The 17272-nt window shown below is 34.4% G+C and overlaps 1 protein-coding gene across 1 annotated transcript in view; it reads right to left on the bottom strand.

The window, feature by feature from the left end:
- The window catches only part of LOC123674528 (ecdysone-induced protein 74EF), a 196162-nt gene that overhangs the window by 178437 nt on the left and 453 nt on the right, over positions 1-17272 (bottom strand). Inside the window, exons 2-4 of the mRNA XM_045609423.1 lie at positions 16420-16656; positions 14413-14628; positions 13599-13824 (exon numbers count right to left, since the gene is read on the bottom strand). Coding sequence (XP_045465379.1) covers positions 13599-13824; positions 14413-14628; positions 16420-16656 — 679 coding nt within the window. The remainder of the gene's footprint in view (positions 1-13598; positions 13825-14412; positions 14629-16419; positions 16657-17272) is intronic.

The raw sequence follows: 17272 nt of genomic DNA, 5'->3' as shown, positions 1-17272 counted from the left end.
TATGAGGTTGCGGTTTTCATCAAATCAATTCTCTCAAAAATCAAACCGGAAAATGTGTCATTAATTTTTTTTAGAGATCAAAGAGATTCTGAGATCCCCTCACTAAACATAATGAATTTGGGACACCTTGTACATTACCACAAAACGATCAAACGATGTACGGTGAAACCAATCGAATCGTTTTAACGTTTCCGACTAGGCCGGCCCTGGTCGGAAAACCCGTCAGCCACCACATCTTTATGTGGTCGGTCGCAGTGAGCCACGGCCGACTAGGATTTCCCTTTCTCCGCTTCCTTATGCAGAAAAGTGAAACTGACGCAACGCGAGCGCTATCCGCGAACATAGCCATGACCCGCTTCTATGCCACAGAGAGCGAGAACAGGGGACTTTACGCTTCTCCGTTCGAAAGTGATTTCCCTGTGAATTTTCTGAACTGCTGCCGCAGGAGAGAATGCAGTCCCCTCGAGATGTTCTGCGGTTCTTGCGGCGGAAAAATAGTGACACGGTATTTTTGCAATGGCGGTTGTGAAAATGAATGCGTGAGACGTATGCGGGCCACAATGGAGGTTATTGTTTCTTGCTTCCGATGTGGGTTCTGTTTCGTTTTTAGGTGATGATGCCTTTCGATTTGAATATCGGAACATAAAAAGCTCTTTTATGGCAACGTACGAAGCTGTCTATTAACATCAGTTCATAATGTTGAAGAAGGAAGATTGAGTTCACAGTCGTCTTCACAAGAGCGTACTCAAAAATACTTTTTATATACTCAAAAAGTGAAGTGACAGAAATTCAACTTTATTAACGATAATTATCAATGCTCAAATTGCAATTATTGTCGATTGTAACCCGTGAATTCAATAAACACAATTCCTGTTTCATTCACTTATCCAATAGAGTTTTATGTACTTTTGTAATAACGGGTGTATTTTTTCGAGGTATATAACTTTAAGTTGGCATTAGTGTTCAAGATGGCGACCGATTTAACAGCTGTCAAGTTATTTATTCTCAGTTTGGTTTGGCAATTCATCATAAATCGACTCTCGCCTGAACAACGCTTGCAAACAGTGCAATTTTATTTCGAAAATAATGGTTCTGTGCGGAATACGTATCGCGCACTACGTCCATTTTATTTTGTTTAGCGATGAAGCGCACTTCTGGTTGAATGGCTACGTCAACAAACAAAACTGCCGCACTTGTAGTGAAGCTAATCCTCAAGTGTATGTCGAAACAGCGTTACACCCAGAAAAACTGACTGTTTGGTGCGCTTTATGGGCTGGTGGAATCATTAGTCCGTACTTCTTCAACAACGATGACGGCCAGAACGTTACAGTCAATGGTGATCGGTATAGAGCCATGATTACTAACTTTTTCATTCCTGAATTGAACAACCATGATGTGCAGGAGCTGTGATTCCAACAAGACGGCGCAACATAACACAGATCGTGCCTAAATCGATTTATTGAAAGACACGTTTGGTGACCGCCCAATTTCACATTTTGGACCTGTGAATTGGCCTCCAAGATCTTGTGATTTAACAACGCTAGACTACTTTCTGTGGGGCTATGTAAAGTCATTGGTCTATGCGGATAAGCCACAAACCCTTGACCATTTGGAAGACAACATTCGCCATGTTATTGCAGATATACGGCCACAAATGTTGGAAAAAGTCATCGAAAATTGGACGTCCAGATTGGACTACATGCGAGCCACCCATGGCAGTCATATGCCAGAAATCATATTCAAAATGTAATGCCACAAGATTATCTTGCGTATAAATAAAATTCATGTCAATCGAATAGTCCATCGTTGTTTTATTGCAATTTGAAGTTCTATAGCTCTAAAAAAAACACCCTTTATAAACGTATACTCTCTGAGATAAAAAATGCAGCATCAAGAAGTTTTTCGACCAAACTTGGCAGAAATATTCTAGACTAAGGTAGTAATTGATTAAAATTTCAAGGAATTATACAAAAGGCAAATAAATGTTCATGACTATTGTGTTTTACGACTCCTTTTAGTTTATTACTTCCAAGCCCTTCTTGGTATATATTCCTGCTTCCTCCAGGAGACCGATTTATTCTTGAGGTAGTTACATCCCTGGCAATTAATGACGGAGAGCTTCTAAGGGTTTTGGAGTATTAGAAAATTGCTTTAGTCTTCTATCCATCATGTCCCTCACATGTTCGATAGGCGAAAGTTCGGGAGATCTGAGTGGTCATGGAGAGATCTTGACGTAAGCCTTACAATATGAAAAGGGACATTATCCTGTTGAAAAATTGTGCCCTCAAGTTCTTGGAGGAATGGAGGTATATGGAGTTCTGCCACTTCATCGGTGGGCATTCATATTGCCTCGAGAAAAACTTGTGTCCATAATCAATAGCACCCTATAACATAACCTCTACAATGTGGTGCACATATAACAGAAAATTGAAAATTGTGACATTCTCCACGTATACGTCTGACCATCATGCGACCATCGTACATTATCAAACAGAATCAGATTCGTCACAGAAGATTATCCTATCCTATTCTACAGAACTGCGGTTCTAGTTTGTGTTATCCATTGTCGATCATTTTTAATAAATCGGTGCATTCTGGTACATTTCCTGATTCTTGGAAGACTTCTCTTCTTGTTCCTATCTATAAGAACTCTGGTAGTAAAGGGGATGTTGAGAATTATCGTGGGGTTAGCAAATTGTCGGTCTTTGCAAAATTATTTGAGAGTCTTGTTTTGGATGTAATGTTTTACTCTCTTAAATCATCGATGCTGGAGAATCAGCATGGCTTCTTCACGGGTCGTGGTATTGAAACTAATTTAATGGTTTACACTGACTTTATCTCGCGAGCTTTGGATAACCAGTTTCAGGTGGATTCGCTGTACACCGATTTCAGTAAGGCTTTCGATAGAGTTGATCACAATTTACTTTTGTCTAAGCTTGCTGGGGTCGGTGTGCATGGGGATCTCCTTAGATGGTTCTCTTCCTATATTTATAAACGAACGCAGCTAGTTAGTGTCAGAGGTTTCAGGTCGGCCCCTTTTGTCGTTACATCTGGGGTACCTCAGGGATCTCATTTGGGACCCATTCTATTTTTAATATTCCTTAACGATATAGGAAGCTGTTTTAGATTTGTACACTTCCTCCTTTACGCAGATGATTTGAAGATGTTCAAAGAGATAAGATCGGTTAGAGACTGTGTAGAGGTTCAGAAAGATCTTGATGCGTTCTCAGATTATTGTAGACGAAATGAATTAGATCTGAATGTAAATAAATGTTCATGCATGTCATTCTCTAGAAGCCGTACAAATATTGGGTTTCAGTATCGATTGGTTGGTTGTGAGGTGAAGAAGGTGGATCAGATTAGAGATTTGGGGGTGATTTTCGACTCAAAACTGTCATTCGGTGCTCACATCGATACTCTCATTGCTTCTGCCGGTAGGTCTTTGGGTTTCCTTTGTAGGATTTGTAGGGATTTTAACAACGAGTCAGCTATGAAAGCAATATATTTTTCTTTTATTCACAGCAGAATCAATTTTGCCAGTATTATATGGAATCCTTATTATACTGTGCATAAGCAAAGGTTAGAGAGATTGCAAAATAGATTTATTAGATTCTTACATTACAAAATGACTGGTATTTACATCACTACAGGTATAAACCAAATAAGATCTCATTATCATATTGAACTATTAGAGCACCGAAGGATAAAATCGGATCTGATTTTCCTCTTCAAGACCGTGAATAACTTTTATGATTCACCCGACTTGATTTCCATGATACTTTATCACGTTCCTACGAGAAAATTTAGGAATAAAAAATTACTTGTTCACAGTAGATTCAATACGAATCTTGGCAGGAATTCGCCTATCGTGAGAATGTGTAGTTTATTTAATCAATATTGTAATGAATTAGACCCATTTAATGTAAATTTGAAATCATTTAAGCGGAGTATCAGAGAAATTTTCTTTCAGTGATTATTTTATTATTTTATGTTATGTTGCCACATATGTACACCATAGGATGTTGTTAAAATAATTTTTATGTATTATGTATTAGAGGATACTTTTCTGGGAGTATTCCTGTTTGTATCCCGAAACTGAATAAATAAATAAATAAATAAATAAATAAATAAAATCCCAATCCAGTCTCAAGGTACACCATTCCAAACGTTGCTCTCAATGACGAGCTATCAGCTGAAGCCCAAGTGGTTGAAAGGATTTCAAGCCAAGTCATATTTGACGGTAAGCTATATGAAGGCTTACAAGACGTTCTTCGTTTTAGAAACCATAATAGCTGATTTATTGTGTCAAAACGAAGAACGTCTTGTAACCCTTCGTACAGCGTATCGTCAAAACTATAAATCAGCTATTGATATTGTACTCGAGAATCTGTTTTTTAATGTTATTAATGGAAAATGGCGGTTCTGAACCTCATTTGTCTATCTTGACTCTTCTTCGTCTAAGACGTTCTTGACCTTTTCTAGACCATGTTTGATAATACCGTACTACATAAGATTGTTACAGTTGAGATGATTAGCAATTTCTCTTAATGAAAAAACCACCCTCATGTAATCCAATAATGCGACCTCTTTCGAATTCACTCGAATGATTTTTAAGTTGTCGCACTCTAAATGTAAAACGTCACTTTTTCCATGGCTATACTGCATCATTTAGAATGAAATTTTGAATCAAATTCAATCTTCAACTAGTTGAAGGCATTTTTGGTTCAGTGACCAAGAATTTGACCTAAAAAATTTTGTGAGTTCTTTTGTTTTTGTTGGCACGATCCATCTTTATGGATCACGTGATCCGTTGACAAGACTGTAAGAAGGTCTTGTTGACCGGTTTCTAGGCTAGGTTAGGTTGTCTGTAAATATAATAATACATTTAATTTCATTTAAGAAATATTAGGAACCGAAAATGAGAAAATTTCGATAAATTTATATAAAAATCACTGAATCAATAATTAAAATTCAATAAAAATGTAGGAAGGAGAGTTGCCTGTGGCAATACTACATGTATTTATGAAAATGGTATTCACAGAACTGATGTAGCAGAAATATCACCTTAAAATAAGCGTTACTTTTAAATTTTGACTAATTAGGTGGAAATTAATTTATTCAAATCAGGGAAAAAAATAATGAGTTCGTGCAAAAAACGGTATAAGCATCACGAACGTTAAAATGTATCAGCCTCATAAATCTCAAATGATCGTCTTCGATCAATAAAAAGTGTTTACCGTTCTTTATATAATTTGTTGATTTTTTTTTTGTTATAGCATCCATTTTCTAATTCTATAAATTGGATCGTACCTTCATATATTTATTTGCAATATCTGATCCTTGTTTGATTTTAATTTCTTTATAGTATATTGAGATCACCTTGTTGAATACTAGTGCTTTCGTTACCAATTCACAGTTCTCATGATAGACCTTAAAATTAGTAACCACAGAAATTTAGCTTGAATCTTTTCAAATCAATTACGAACATGTTTTTTTAATATTCTCTTGGTTCTATTGTTGAATTCATATTAATACTTTTCTTTTCAGAAATATTGTTTTCTACTGTCATTATAATTATTAATGTTTCAAAATATATATTGGAAAATAAAGCCTCTGTTTATAGAGGGTCCTGGAAGAGTTGGAATTTATTTCTGGTCAAATATTTTACATGAGCTACTCTCCGAACAATATTTTCGAAATGCACCAGAAATATACAGGCATAACAGCTTGTTAAATTTTGTAAATGAAAATGTGCCGATTTTTTTTTATTTCAAATCAATTCATAAAATGTTAAAACAAAGGCTGTACAATACAATATTCTACTATAGAAATATATTCCAATGGACTCACCATAACTTGGTTTTATCAAATATTCCAAGTGATTAATAATAAATATTGGAAAAAGTCAAGTCAAATATCTCGAAAACGGTTAATATTTTTGAGAAGGTTGGTATGAAGTATCTTTTATTTTTCATGGGAAAACCAAAAAATTTAAATAATTAAGAATAGGGGCACAGGTTCCTCATTGAAAAAATGTTGCTTAACAACGTAGTGCTCAAACAAGTTACTTGAAGTTACATAAAAATTTCTATCTCTTCCCCAACTAGAAATGCATTATCGCGCCACTGTTGCAGGACCCTGTATATAACTATTTTGGAGATACCGCAGGTTAAAATACATTGGGTAGCAATTCCTCATAGTGAAAACTATTTCAGCGCTTGACACTAATCATAACTGCGATCTCAATTCGTCTCAACCCATTACGCATCATTAGTGACAGATTTGAACACTGAAATATCAAGATGGTTATCCCAAATAACTCATTTCCTTAAGTAGAATAGTGAAACCGTTTGTTGAGATGAAAAGCCATGACCTACTTCAACCATCTCGATATCACTCCATCAAATAATAAGCCCTGTTTTTATTCAATTTCAACAATGAAGTCACTGCTTTCGGTCTTTTTTACATCAAACACCATGGCTTTCTTTGGTTGGTAATGATTTTGAAATTATTCAAGAACAAGTTTGATATTTAATGCTTCTATGAATATTTAATTCATTAATGTTCTGGTTGGTTAATTATGTGTATATCTAATTTTATATTACTTACAAAAAGTTATGGTATAAATAAAAATCATTTGACCATGTTAAGGTGTTGAAGCGTTAAATGTTTGGAATAATTGCTATAGTAATCACCTCTTTTCAAATCAGGAACCTAAATGTGTGTTGCGGGTTTTATCTGCAAGCAGTCTCTAGTAAAAAGATAATTTAACATGGAAATTAGATACACAAGTGCTTCTAAAGCTTATTTCAGTCTTGAAATCATATCTTGTGTGGGGGAGGAATATTTACACATAGCCAGAGTATAAACATTTGGCCTCCTATACACAAGTCGGATATCACAACGAGGTGATCTGGATTGGTTTAGAAGTTATTAACCCTCCAAAACGGTATACGAGTACATATATTCATTATGCATATGCTTACAAACGTTTCATAGAATATTGCGATAAAAATGGACGTACCCCCGATATGAAAATTCAATGATGGCATTCCTTTCCCTTTTCTCTACGGAGTTAAAAACATCTACATAATACTCAAATCACTTCATGCTGAGAGTTACATTTAGTGCAAAAATAGTTATTTTCTTAACAAGTGTGGAAAGTGATACTTTTCCGCAAGAGACTGCAGTTGACCGAACGACGTGAATGCGGAAAAGGCACTTTCCACATGCGTTAGGAACTATATTTTTCCTGATAGCTTAAAGGAAACACTTTCACGGGGAGTTTTCGTTTTGATCGTTTTCGATTGACGTTTGAAGAAATTATATGTTTGTGCGTTCAGCCGCATAGAGAAACGTGTGAATTTACCTAATATCAAAAGTGACCCAATTTACAAAAATCGGTAAAGATAAAAAGATCGTAGATGTGATACAATAAGCTTAGGTATTTGTTAATATAACGCCATCGAAATATTAGTCGCTTTGTGTCTGCCATTCACGTAATTTGTGGGAGATTTTGATTTTCTGCTACAATATGAAGAAATCTGCGGCTAAAGCTCATTGAACGCTCTCAAATACCTATGGTGTTGAAAGTAGTTTCAACGCTTCAAGAACGGTGATTTTGACGTCGAAGAACAGCATGGCAGTGGAAGAGAGAAGGTTTTCGAAAATGCAGAATTGGGGGCATTACTTGATCAAGATTTGTGTCAAACGTAACAAGAATTGGCAGGAACATTGGGAGTGACGCAACAAGCCATTAAAAACGTCTAAAAGTCATGGGAATGATTCAGAAACAAGGAAAATGGGTGCCTTACGGGTTGAAGCCGAGAGTTGTTGAACGGCGTTTGTTTGCTTGTGAACAGCTGCTTGCAAGGCAAAGACGGAAAGGATTTCTGCATCCCATTGTAACTGGAGACAAAAAATGGGTTCATTACGATAATCCCAAGCTCAGAAAATCATAGGGATATCCCAGCCATGCCGGGATATCGGTTCCAAGGTCATGCTCAGTGTAAGGTGGGACCAGCTCGGCGAAGTGTATTATTAGTTGTTAAAACCGACTGAAACAATCGCAGGTGATCGTTTTCGAACGCAATGAATGCGTTTGTGCCGAGCATTGAAAGACAAACGGCCGCAATACAACGAAAGACATGATGAAGTGATTTAACATCGACCCTATATTGCGAAAATGGTCAAGACATATTTGGAAACGTCGAATTGGAAAGTTCTACCCCTCCCGCCGTATTCTTCAGACGTTGCTTCCTCGGACTATCACTTGTTTCGATCAATGGCACACGGATTGGCTGACCACGACTTCCAGTCTTATGAAGAAGTAAAAATTTGATCGATTCATGGAGCGCTTCAAAAGATGACCAAGTTTTTCAACGCGGGAATCGTACGCTGTCTGAAAGATGGGAGAAAGTAGTAGCCAGCGATGGACAATACTTTGAATCATACATGTATAACCAGTTTTTTACAATAAAGCTTCGAATTTGGGAAAAAAACGCCGGAAGCAAAGTTATACGCCTATGTATTTCAATAAGTACTTTGTTGTAATAGGTGAAATAGTGATAAAGATGAATTTCCATCAACTAAGTTCTAAGACTATTGAACATCTATTCATTTCAGTCCATTTTCATCTCGCAACTCGCAAATAACACGCATTGCGACTCTGTCTCCTAGGAAGACTTCCATGGAGGTTTTCCTCAAAGCGAACATTTTTTCGAGAAATAGACGCAAAAAACAGAATAATCGCGTTTTACGCGATGGGTAGAATTCTATTCTCGAGGGGATTTCCCGGGTTCATCAGCCTCGCCAGGCACTTGTCACGCCAACTCCAAACCTCATGTTCGTGAACTGGCTCGACGTCTCTCTAGATCCAGTCCCGAAATCCGAATTGCTAAACTCACCCATTTCATAAATCAGAACGGGTAAAAAAGACGCGAGGCACCTATATGGCGGAAAAGAAATGCCCGGCATATTTTAGTCTGGGTTTGCGTGATTTTATTCCACAAATTGGAAAACTTGCCGAGATAAGATCTGGTTTCGTGACTGCTGCCAGAAAGTTGAACGGAATGAGTTCGGTCTGAGTACATAATAATTTTAACATAGACATCGGTTCTTTCGGTGCTGTTACAACAGTTCCAGCTACACGGAGACATTTTTCACGATTGAAATCGGTTTACGCCAGAACAGGTGGTCAATTTTTTTTTTTGACACTTTACATAGTCGGTGCAATTAAATGCAAGGTGAATGAGATATTCTTGCTCATAGACACAACTCAATTCTTCAATTTCAGTTATTATACAGGGTGAGTCACTTCGATAGCCTATTTGACGTTCATGAAAAACTAATCATAATTTTGTGTTGAAAATTTGGATTTTGGGATTCAAAACAATGATCTTCCTCCTTGAAATATTTTCAGATCTCTACAAATTCCGGTTATACCGGAAACAGACTACTAGCTTCTAATTTCGAATGGCACACCCAGTATATCATTGCATCATTAGATAGCTTATTTGATGACAATTTCAGCAATATGCCATAATTTGGATAAAATCTCTACAGTTTATGACTTAATGAGATTCTTATGAAAAAAAAATAGTGGTGACGACAAATCATTTTTTTTCAAATATCTCTGCCGAAAAAATTTTTTTTTGAAATAACTTTTTCAATTTTCGATCCTCCCAATACGTAGTCTTATAAGAATATTTGCGCTTTGGTCCAAAAATGTACAGAGACGATCATAAACTTGGACAACTCCATATACAGGGTGTTTCCTGAACATGCGGCAAAAATTCAGGGGGTTGTTCCTTGGACTATTTTAAGCATGTTTTGTCCTTGGATGATTTTTGAAAAACCTCTTTGTTTCGAAGATACAGGGCGAACAACATTTTTCATATTTTTAAAATTAATAATAGTTTAAATAAAAATGCATACCGCACTGTGTTTACTAAGTAGGTACAATTTATTTTTAAATTGTTTAACAACATTCCAATTACTAAAAACGGCATAGATTATTTCCTATGGGGCCATCTAAAATCATTAGTTTATACCACTCCAGTAGAAAATGTGGAAGACTTGCGAAATCGGATCATTGCTGGGTGTAACTTAATAAGAAATGATCCTGGTGTTTTTGAAAGGGTTCGGCAGTCAATGAGGAGAAGATTGGATGCTTGTATGCTGGCTAGAGGTGGTCATTTTCAACAGTTTTTGTAGGTTGAGTTGAATTTTCATGTAATTTTTCATAATAAAATGTTATTATCTGAAATTTTGTTTCCCCTATATCTTCGAAACAAATAGGTTTTTCAAAAATCATCAGAGGACAAAATATTCTTAGAATAGTCCAAGGAACAACCCCCTGAATTTTTGCCGCATGTTTAGGAAACAGCCTGTATATTCAATGTGTTTTTGAGAATAAATTTCTATTATTTCTATTTTTATTAATCAAAACTCAAGATTTTCGAATTACAACCTATATTTTTCTTTGAGTTAATTCTACATATAAAAAGAGGCGGGGTTTCTTGAGCAAACCCTATAACTAAAATGAAATCTTTACGATATTCGATTAAGATCATGTATGAGTAATGTTATGAATATTCTATAACGTACAATTCCCACTAAGTAATTTCAGAAAAATTCTTATTTTGAAAATTCGGATTCCGGGAATTTCTTGAGATATTGTCATGAAAGTTGTTATAGAAGATAAATCTTTCTCCACACCTCCTAGATTGATGGTTAGTTTCACTCAGAAGTCTAGCATATATAAATCAAGAAAGTTATTTTCTTCGAAAAGTTTTTGAAAACCTCAAAACATGGAAACATTGATTTTTTATGTCGAAGTTCAGATTTTTACTAGAAAATCTTATCCCTACCTTTTTCAGATATGTGGCATTTTATTATTTCTTCTAACGAAACTCTACAAAATTCAAAGAATAAATCAAAAATCAAATCTTAAGTATGTAATTTGCTTTCAAATGAAAAATAATAATTTTCTTATTCTTCTTTTATCCTTGTTCCTTTATTTTTTTCTACAGGAATTCATTTCGAGATATGATTATTATATTTTGAAGTGATATACTTGGCCAATTAATGATCTGCACTATAAAAAATTAAGGAGATTAACTATTCGAATTATAGAAAATCAGATCTAGAGTAATGATAATAAATACTTTGAAAATTTCAGAGGAGAATATCATGCAGAAGTCTTCGTACAAAAAACACAAATTTCCTCTGAAATTTATTTCAGCTTTTTTTTCCTATAATGAGAAAACCTTATGAGTTACTCAAAATTATATCATTTCCGGCAGAAAACCCTTTCATTTCTGTCTTAAACTAAATAACATCTTTACATCAATTATAATAAGGTAGCAGCAGTTGAGATCGTTTTATGCCCAACTTTATGAGTAAGCTGTGGCATCAACAAAATATTTAATTGAAATAGTCGTCCTAATAGAATCTTAACTAGAAACATATGTTGCTTCTGCCCTTACAACTGTACAATTTCACCCCTAGCTGATGATACAACTGGAAGCGTAATTTCAGACTTGGTTAGGGAATGCGTTCTACTTCAGATTTTTATGGGAATGTTAAATTTAAACTGACTTTTAAGGGGTGTCATTCCAATTGAGTAAACAATCTTATTATCACTAAAAAGGTCGTTAAATGGTCATTAACTACTGATATTTTATTTTTAAATCAGGCTCAATACGAAAACTCTAGGAAATTCAACTAAGTATACCCCATTGATTTGTGAGTAACTGGATGTAAATACCATCTATGTTTATATTTCCATATATTATGTTCTTTATTTTCTGAAGAAGTTCATATATTTCCAGAATTTTCACTGGGAATGTGATGATTGAAATATATTTATATTATTCGAATCCTTTTACTTTCGAAGAAAATCCTGAATCTGCATTTAAATTTACATTACCATTCGTAGCCAGGTTTACCAAAAACGTCCTATAAAAATTTAGGACATTGAGAATAATAATTAGCTTGATTCAGGATCTCGTCGAAATTTAAGGGATTCAAAGAAAATGTTATGAATGAATATGTTACGTTATTATTGTAAAATGTAAAACATGAAAATTGTTCTTAAGAAAATCATTAACAAGCTATTTCTCAATATATCAAATGTAATCGAAAGGTTTGAACATATGCACAAATAAGGATCAACATAATAGGTCTAAAATAAAGAATAACATTCATTTTTTGGGTAGGTAAAAAAAAAATCACGCACATGTTTATTGGGATTTTTCACATATCTTTATCTGAATGGTAAATATTGAAAACAGAAATTGCCTTTACTTTGAATTAAGTCATAATTTTATTTCATCAATTGTATCGATAATGAAGCCAAGCATGAATGAATAAATATTGAAGAAATTTATCTTAACAGATTCATTATATCACATACAACAGAAATCAGCAATAACATATTGATTTTTTCATCTTCCGAAATCATCATGTCTTATCTATAACCATTTATATTGTTCAATTAATTCAGTTATTGAAATTTTTCATAATTTATCTGCAATTTTTATGGATTTTTCATAGTGTTTTCGGCTTATCATGAAAGCCATACTGAACTTCTCATTAAAAGACGAAAATTTTTATTATTTCTATGGAGCGTCAAATATATATAAACATACACTGTGTCCGTAAAGTATGGAACAAACCATTTTAAGAAATATTTCTTTAACACTTCGATTTTTGATTTTAATTTAGCGTATTTTAAAATAATAATCTAATATAAAAGGTGTATTACTTTCGAGTAATGACGTCACCGTATTTTTTTTTAGTAGACAAAAATACAATAGTTTTGTGTGTGCTCATAAAGTAACGCGTAACATTCTATATTAGTTAAATTGACAATATTATCAAAAATACTTATTGTCTAGCGGCAATTGGTTTGAAAGTAACACCCTGTAGTTTGTTACATTTTCAGATCAATAGAAATGAATAAAAATAAGAAATAATTTCTTTCATATTCTGTCTGCTAGTACCAAACATGTTTGGAAACAGCTCATTTTTATTAATTTAAAAATGTAACAAACTACAGGGTGTTACATTCAAACCAATTGCCGCTAGACAATAAGTATTTTTGATAATATTGTCAATTTAACTAATAAAGAATGTTACGCGTTACTTTATGAGCACACACAAAACTATTGTATTTTTGTCCACCTTGTACCAATTGGAATCAACATGTGATATATTTTTGGAATCATCTCAGCTAGAGTAATCGAAAAATTGAGACAAAATGGGGGTGTTCCATTAAAAAAAAATACGGTGACGTCATTACTCGAAAGTAATTCACCCTGTATATTAGATTATTATTTTCAAATACGGTAAATTAAAATAAAAAATGGACGTGTTTCGGGATAATTCCTCAAAATGGTATGTTTAGCTGAAAATGAATTTGTTTATACTTTACGGACACAGTCTATACATACAAACTGATTCAAGAGATCATTTCGATCATAGAAGAAAAACAAAAAACTTTCTCATAATAATTATGGCAAAAATTCGAATCAAATAATCCTATAATTTTCTGAGTAATCCATCATTCTTTCAGCTTATAATAATAATCTTACCTTTTTCAATTTTCGGTGTCAGCAGCGCCAGCTCTGGACGATTCCCTCCATCATGCAGATTGTGATCGTTAGGTGTAGACAGCTTCTCGGCAAGTATAGGATTCGCTGCTGCTATTGTGAATTTCAACGAACGCATTTCTAAAGTTACCGCACTCTTTTGGTGTCCGTTGGAACTACTAACTACGTGATCGGAGCACGAGTTCGGAATATTGTTGTTTTCTTCCTGCTGTAAAAGAAGCCGAAAATGGTGAATGCGCTCTCAACTATAAGAATACAATTTCATCTCTATGTTTCAGATTATGGTGGATGCGCTTTTCTAGTGCGAAATGGAAGAGATGAATGAATAGCTGGATTTGCATGAAATATAATGATGATAGAAATCCACATCTGCGATACTTTGGATGATATCAAAGTAATAAAATACATAGAGATGCTTTGCCTTCAATAATAGTTTCTCTTCGCTATGTTAATTTGAGAGTAAAATGAGGTTTGTTTTTATGCGTATGCTTTTGAAAACAATTAAAGACTAGCATACTTTCGCTAATGAATTATTGACTGAGTCGGCATTCAGAAACATCCAAAAATGTAAAAACTTTGCGATTGAAAGAGATGGAAAGGGCATCTCTATCGACTTTATTACTCTCAGGAATTGATTGATTTATCGTATATATTTGGTGGATGCGCCCAAATAAAATACCTTGGAAAATGAATATAATTATGATAATTATAATGAACAACGGATTTTTTTTGAGGAAGGAAACATTAAGGCTCACAAATAATAAGACATCTTTATTGAAGAGCACCAAATACTCACCTTGATATAAGTCGCATTGTTGAATTCATTTAGAAGACTATCGATTTCGATGGCAGCAGTGTCTGACAAATGCTTCAAGATATCTTCGTCATTCATTTGACCCTCTGAAGCTGAAGGAACCAGAGAACTCAGATCTGATTGGGATAATTCACCTAGAGCTCCACCAGCTCCCCCTCCTTGTGCAGTATTCTGTTGTCCGACCGCCACTGAAGCATCCTAGTACATAAAATAAAAATAATGTCACATATTTTCAGGACTAGTAGTTGTACAGAGTACAGACATACAGTATACACTAGAAAGCTGGCCACATGTGTGAATTTTACGTTTTATGTTATCCTCGCCAAGTGAAGAAATTATGATACATGGTGATGCATTTTATTTGTTTGTCTGATGTTGTATCTATTTGTCGTCGTATAAATTATGATTCTCTCAAAGACCTAGGAGAGTCGGGATAGACACTTCAAATGTTGATTAGTTAGAATGTTGGTGGCTGAGAAACTGAAGTATTCAATTTCGAGCTACAAGAATACTAAAGTAACACAATATGTGGTACCAACCAAAAAAATCGATGATTATTATCCATAAACAAGACTGACCTAATCTTATAATACATATTTAATAGTTCAAGTTGGTTTTCAGAGAATAATCATTATATGTAGGATTGAAGTGAAAATTACATATACAGTGTTGGCCATCGAAAACTTAACACCTCGACTTTCCGGCTTCAAAATGAAAACTGCAACCCCCTTATGGGGGTACAACTCCTTGATTTTGAATAGTGATGAGGGGGGTTGCGATTTTAGCACCGCCTGTGCTGACGAATATGAATATACCTTCCCATGAAATTCATAGATACTTATAGATTTAAAGATTATATTATGGGTGGTAGTTGGAAATAGCGAAATGAATATTGTGAGAACTTCCTGAACTGGTCAGCCTATAAGAAGCAAAGAAGCACACATCTTGGAAAACAAGTTCTAAACTAAACCCTTATGACGTGATACTGCTGAGGAAATCGTTAGATTTGTCAGCATGACAAATGATTTAGTGGACCTATCGGGCGGAATAGGACCAAAATAGTTATTTATAATACAAGTGCAGAAGGCATTGATATTCTTCCACGAGTTCAAAATTCAAAAACGAGCCACCAAGTGGCGAGTTTTTGAATGAACGAGTGGTAGAATGAGCCTTCTGTACGAGTATTATACATTATTTTCTCTAATTCATTTCATTTTTATTGAAATTAATGAAATATTTCCATAAATATCATTTAGTGATTTTTGCATTGAAAAATGTTGGTTGGCAGAACTGATTTCTTTAAGGCAAATTGATGAATTGACAGATAAAGCCGTGGCGGAAAGTTCGGATTACCAACATAGAATAATAAAATATAACCATGAAAACTGTGCGTTTCTGATATATTCTCGCACGATTTTGTTCTACAAGATGTGGAAGAATGAGCGGAATAACCACAGAATTAGAGAAATGGGTTTTTTGGGTTAATAGTGCACGAAATATTACATTGCAGTTGTTCTAAATTCGATAGTTCCTCAAAGCATCTCGTGATTTTTACGCAGTTGTAGCACCGTTCATTAAAATTTAATGCCGTCATTAACATTTTAATCCTCCAGTAAGAGCAGCCTATTGGTTTCCTGCACTGTTAAATGGAGAATCCAAATTTTAATGTGGCATTCAGTTTAAGTGAAAGTTGATGCAACAGGGTGTCAGAGAAAAAATCTCCGAGCACCCCCGATTTTTTTTTCGGAATAATATGATATCAAAAAGCAGACCATTGATATCTTGATTCGTTCTCGAGTTACAGAGCTTATCTGCGCGAGATATTCGAAGAATTCTGTAATGAGCATCATATAAACCATAGAAATTACTAAAAAAAAAAGTTTCAGAATCTTTTGACATCTCCAACAGAAACCAAGTCTGCTTTCTGATATCTTATTATTTCGGAAGAGCAGATTTTACTATGTATATATCTATTGTGAGCTCTTATACCTGAAGGCACGAAGACAAATCCACCATCTTGCCATCATGATCGGAACTCCAGAGAAGGTCGTTGTCTATAAATGGCATTGCCAAAGAAATGGGCGACTGCGCCCCCAGAACGTTTGTCCCCGCCACGGTGGGGCTGGGGGACTCCAAGGGTAAATTTCTGTTTGGATTCGCCGCTGGATAGCGAGAATCTAGCCAATGTCCAATGGATGGTTGAAATTGAGAAGCTTCACAAGAAATCTACAAAATATTATAATTAGTCTCCGTAATAATATTTTTCTGAAATATACAGCAAGTACAATCAAATCAAATCAAGTTTATTCTACACACATATTATACATATTAATGCAAAATGGCGAATGCGCTACCAAAAATTCCTCAAGTTAACTCAAACCAATTTATAGATTCCTTTCTAATCTTTTTTGGAATTCGTATTATCGGTAATGAAATAAAAATATAATTTTTGAATTCCCAATGGACTTTAAAAATGACGAAAAAATGTTGTTCGACCTTTTTGAATAGTGTTTTAATTATTTTCATTTTACTCTCGAATTGCAGCATATTATAAATTCAATATCTTCATTTTATTTTTGATTTGTCTTGCTTTAAGATCTTAAAGAAGTATTGATTCAACTTCTGCATATATTTCCTTTTGAATAATTATACTTGATCCATAAGAAGTTTATTTCATTATATCATCACATTACCTATTACGATAATGATAATGATTTAATATTTCAATAATAATTTTTTTTTCGAACAATCATATGAATATCTCGAGGAAAATTATTCGAACTGAACATTTTTGTGTTGAATTAATTTTTCATCCATTCTAATAAGTATTAGAAAAGGTGAA

Source organism: Harmonia axyridis, chromosome 3, assembly GCF_914767665.1.
Source record: "Harmonia axyridis chromosome 3, icHarAxyr1.1, whole genome shotgun sequence".
In the NCBI taxonomy this organism is placed as follows: Eukaryota; Metazoa; Arthropoda; class Insecta; order Coleoptera; family Coccinellidae; genus Harmonia; species Harmonia axyridis.
This window is presented reverse-complemented; position numbering and strand designations above follow the sequence as displayed.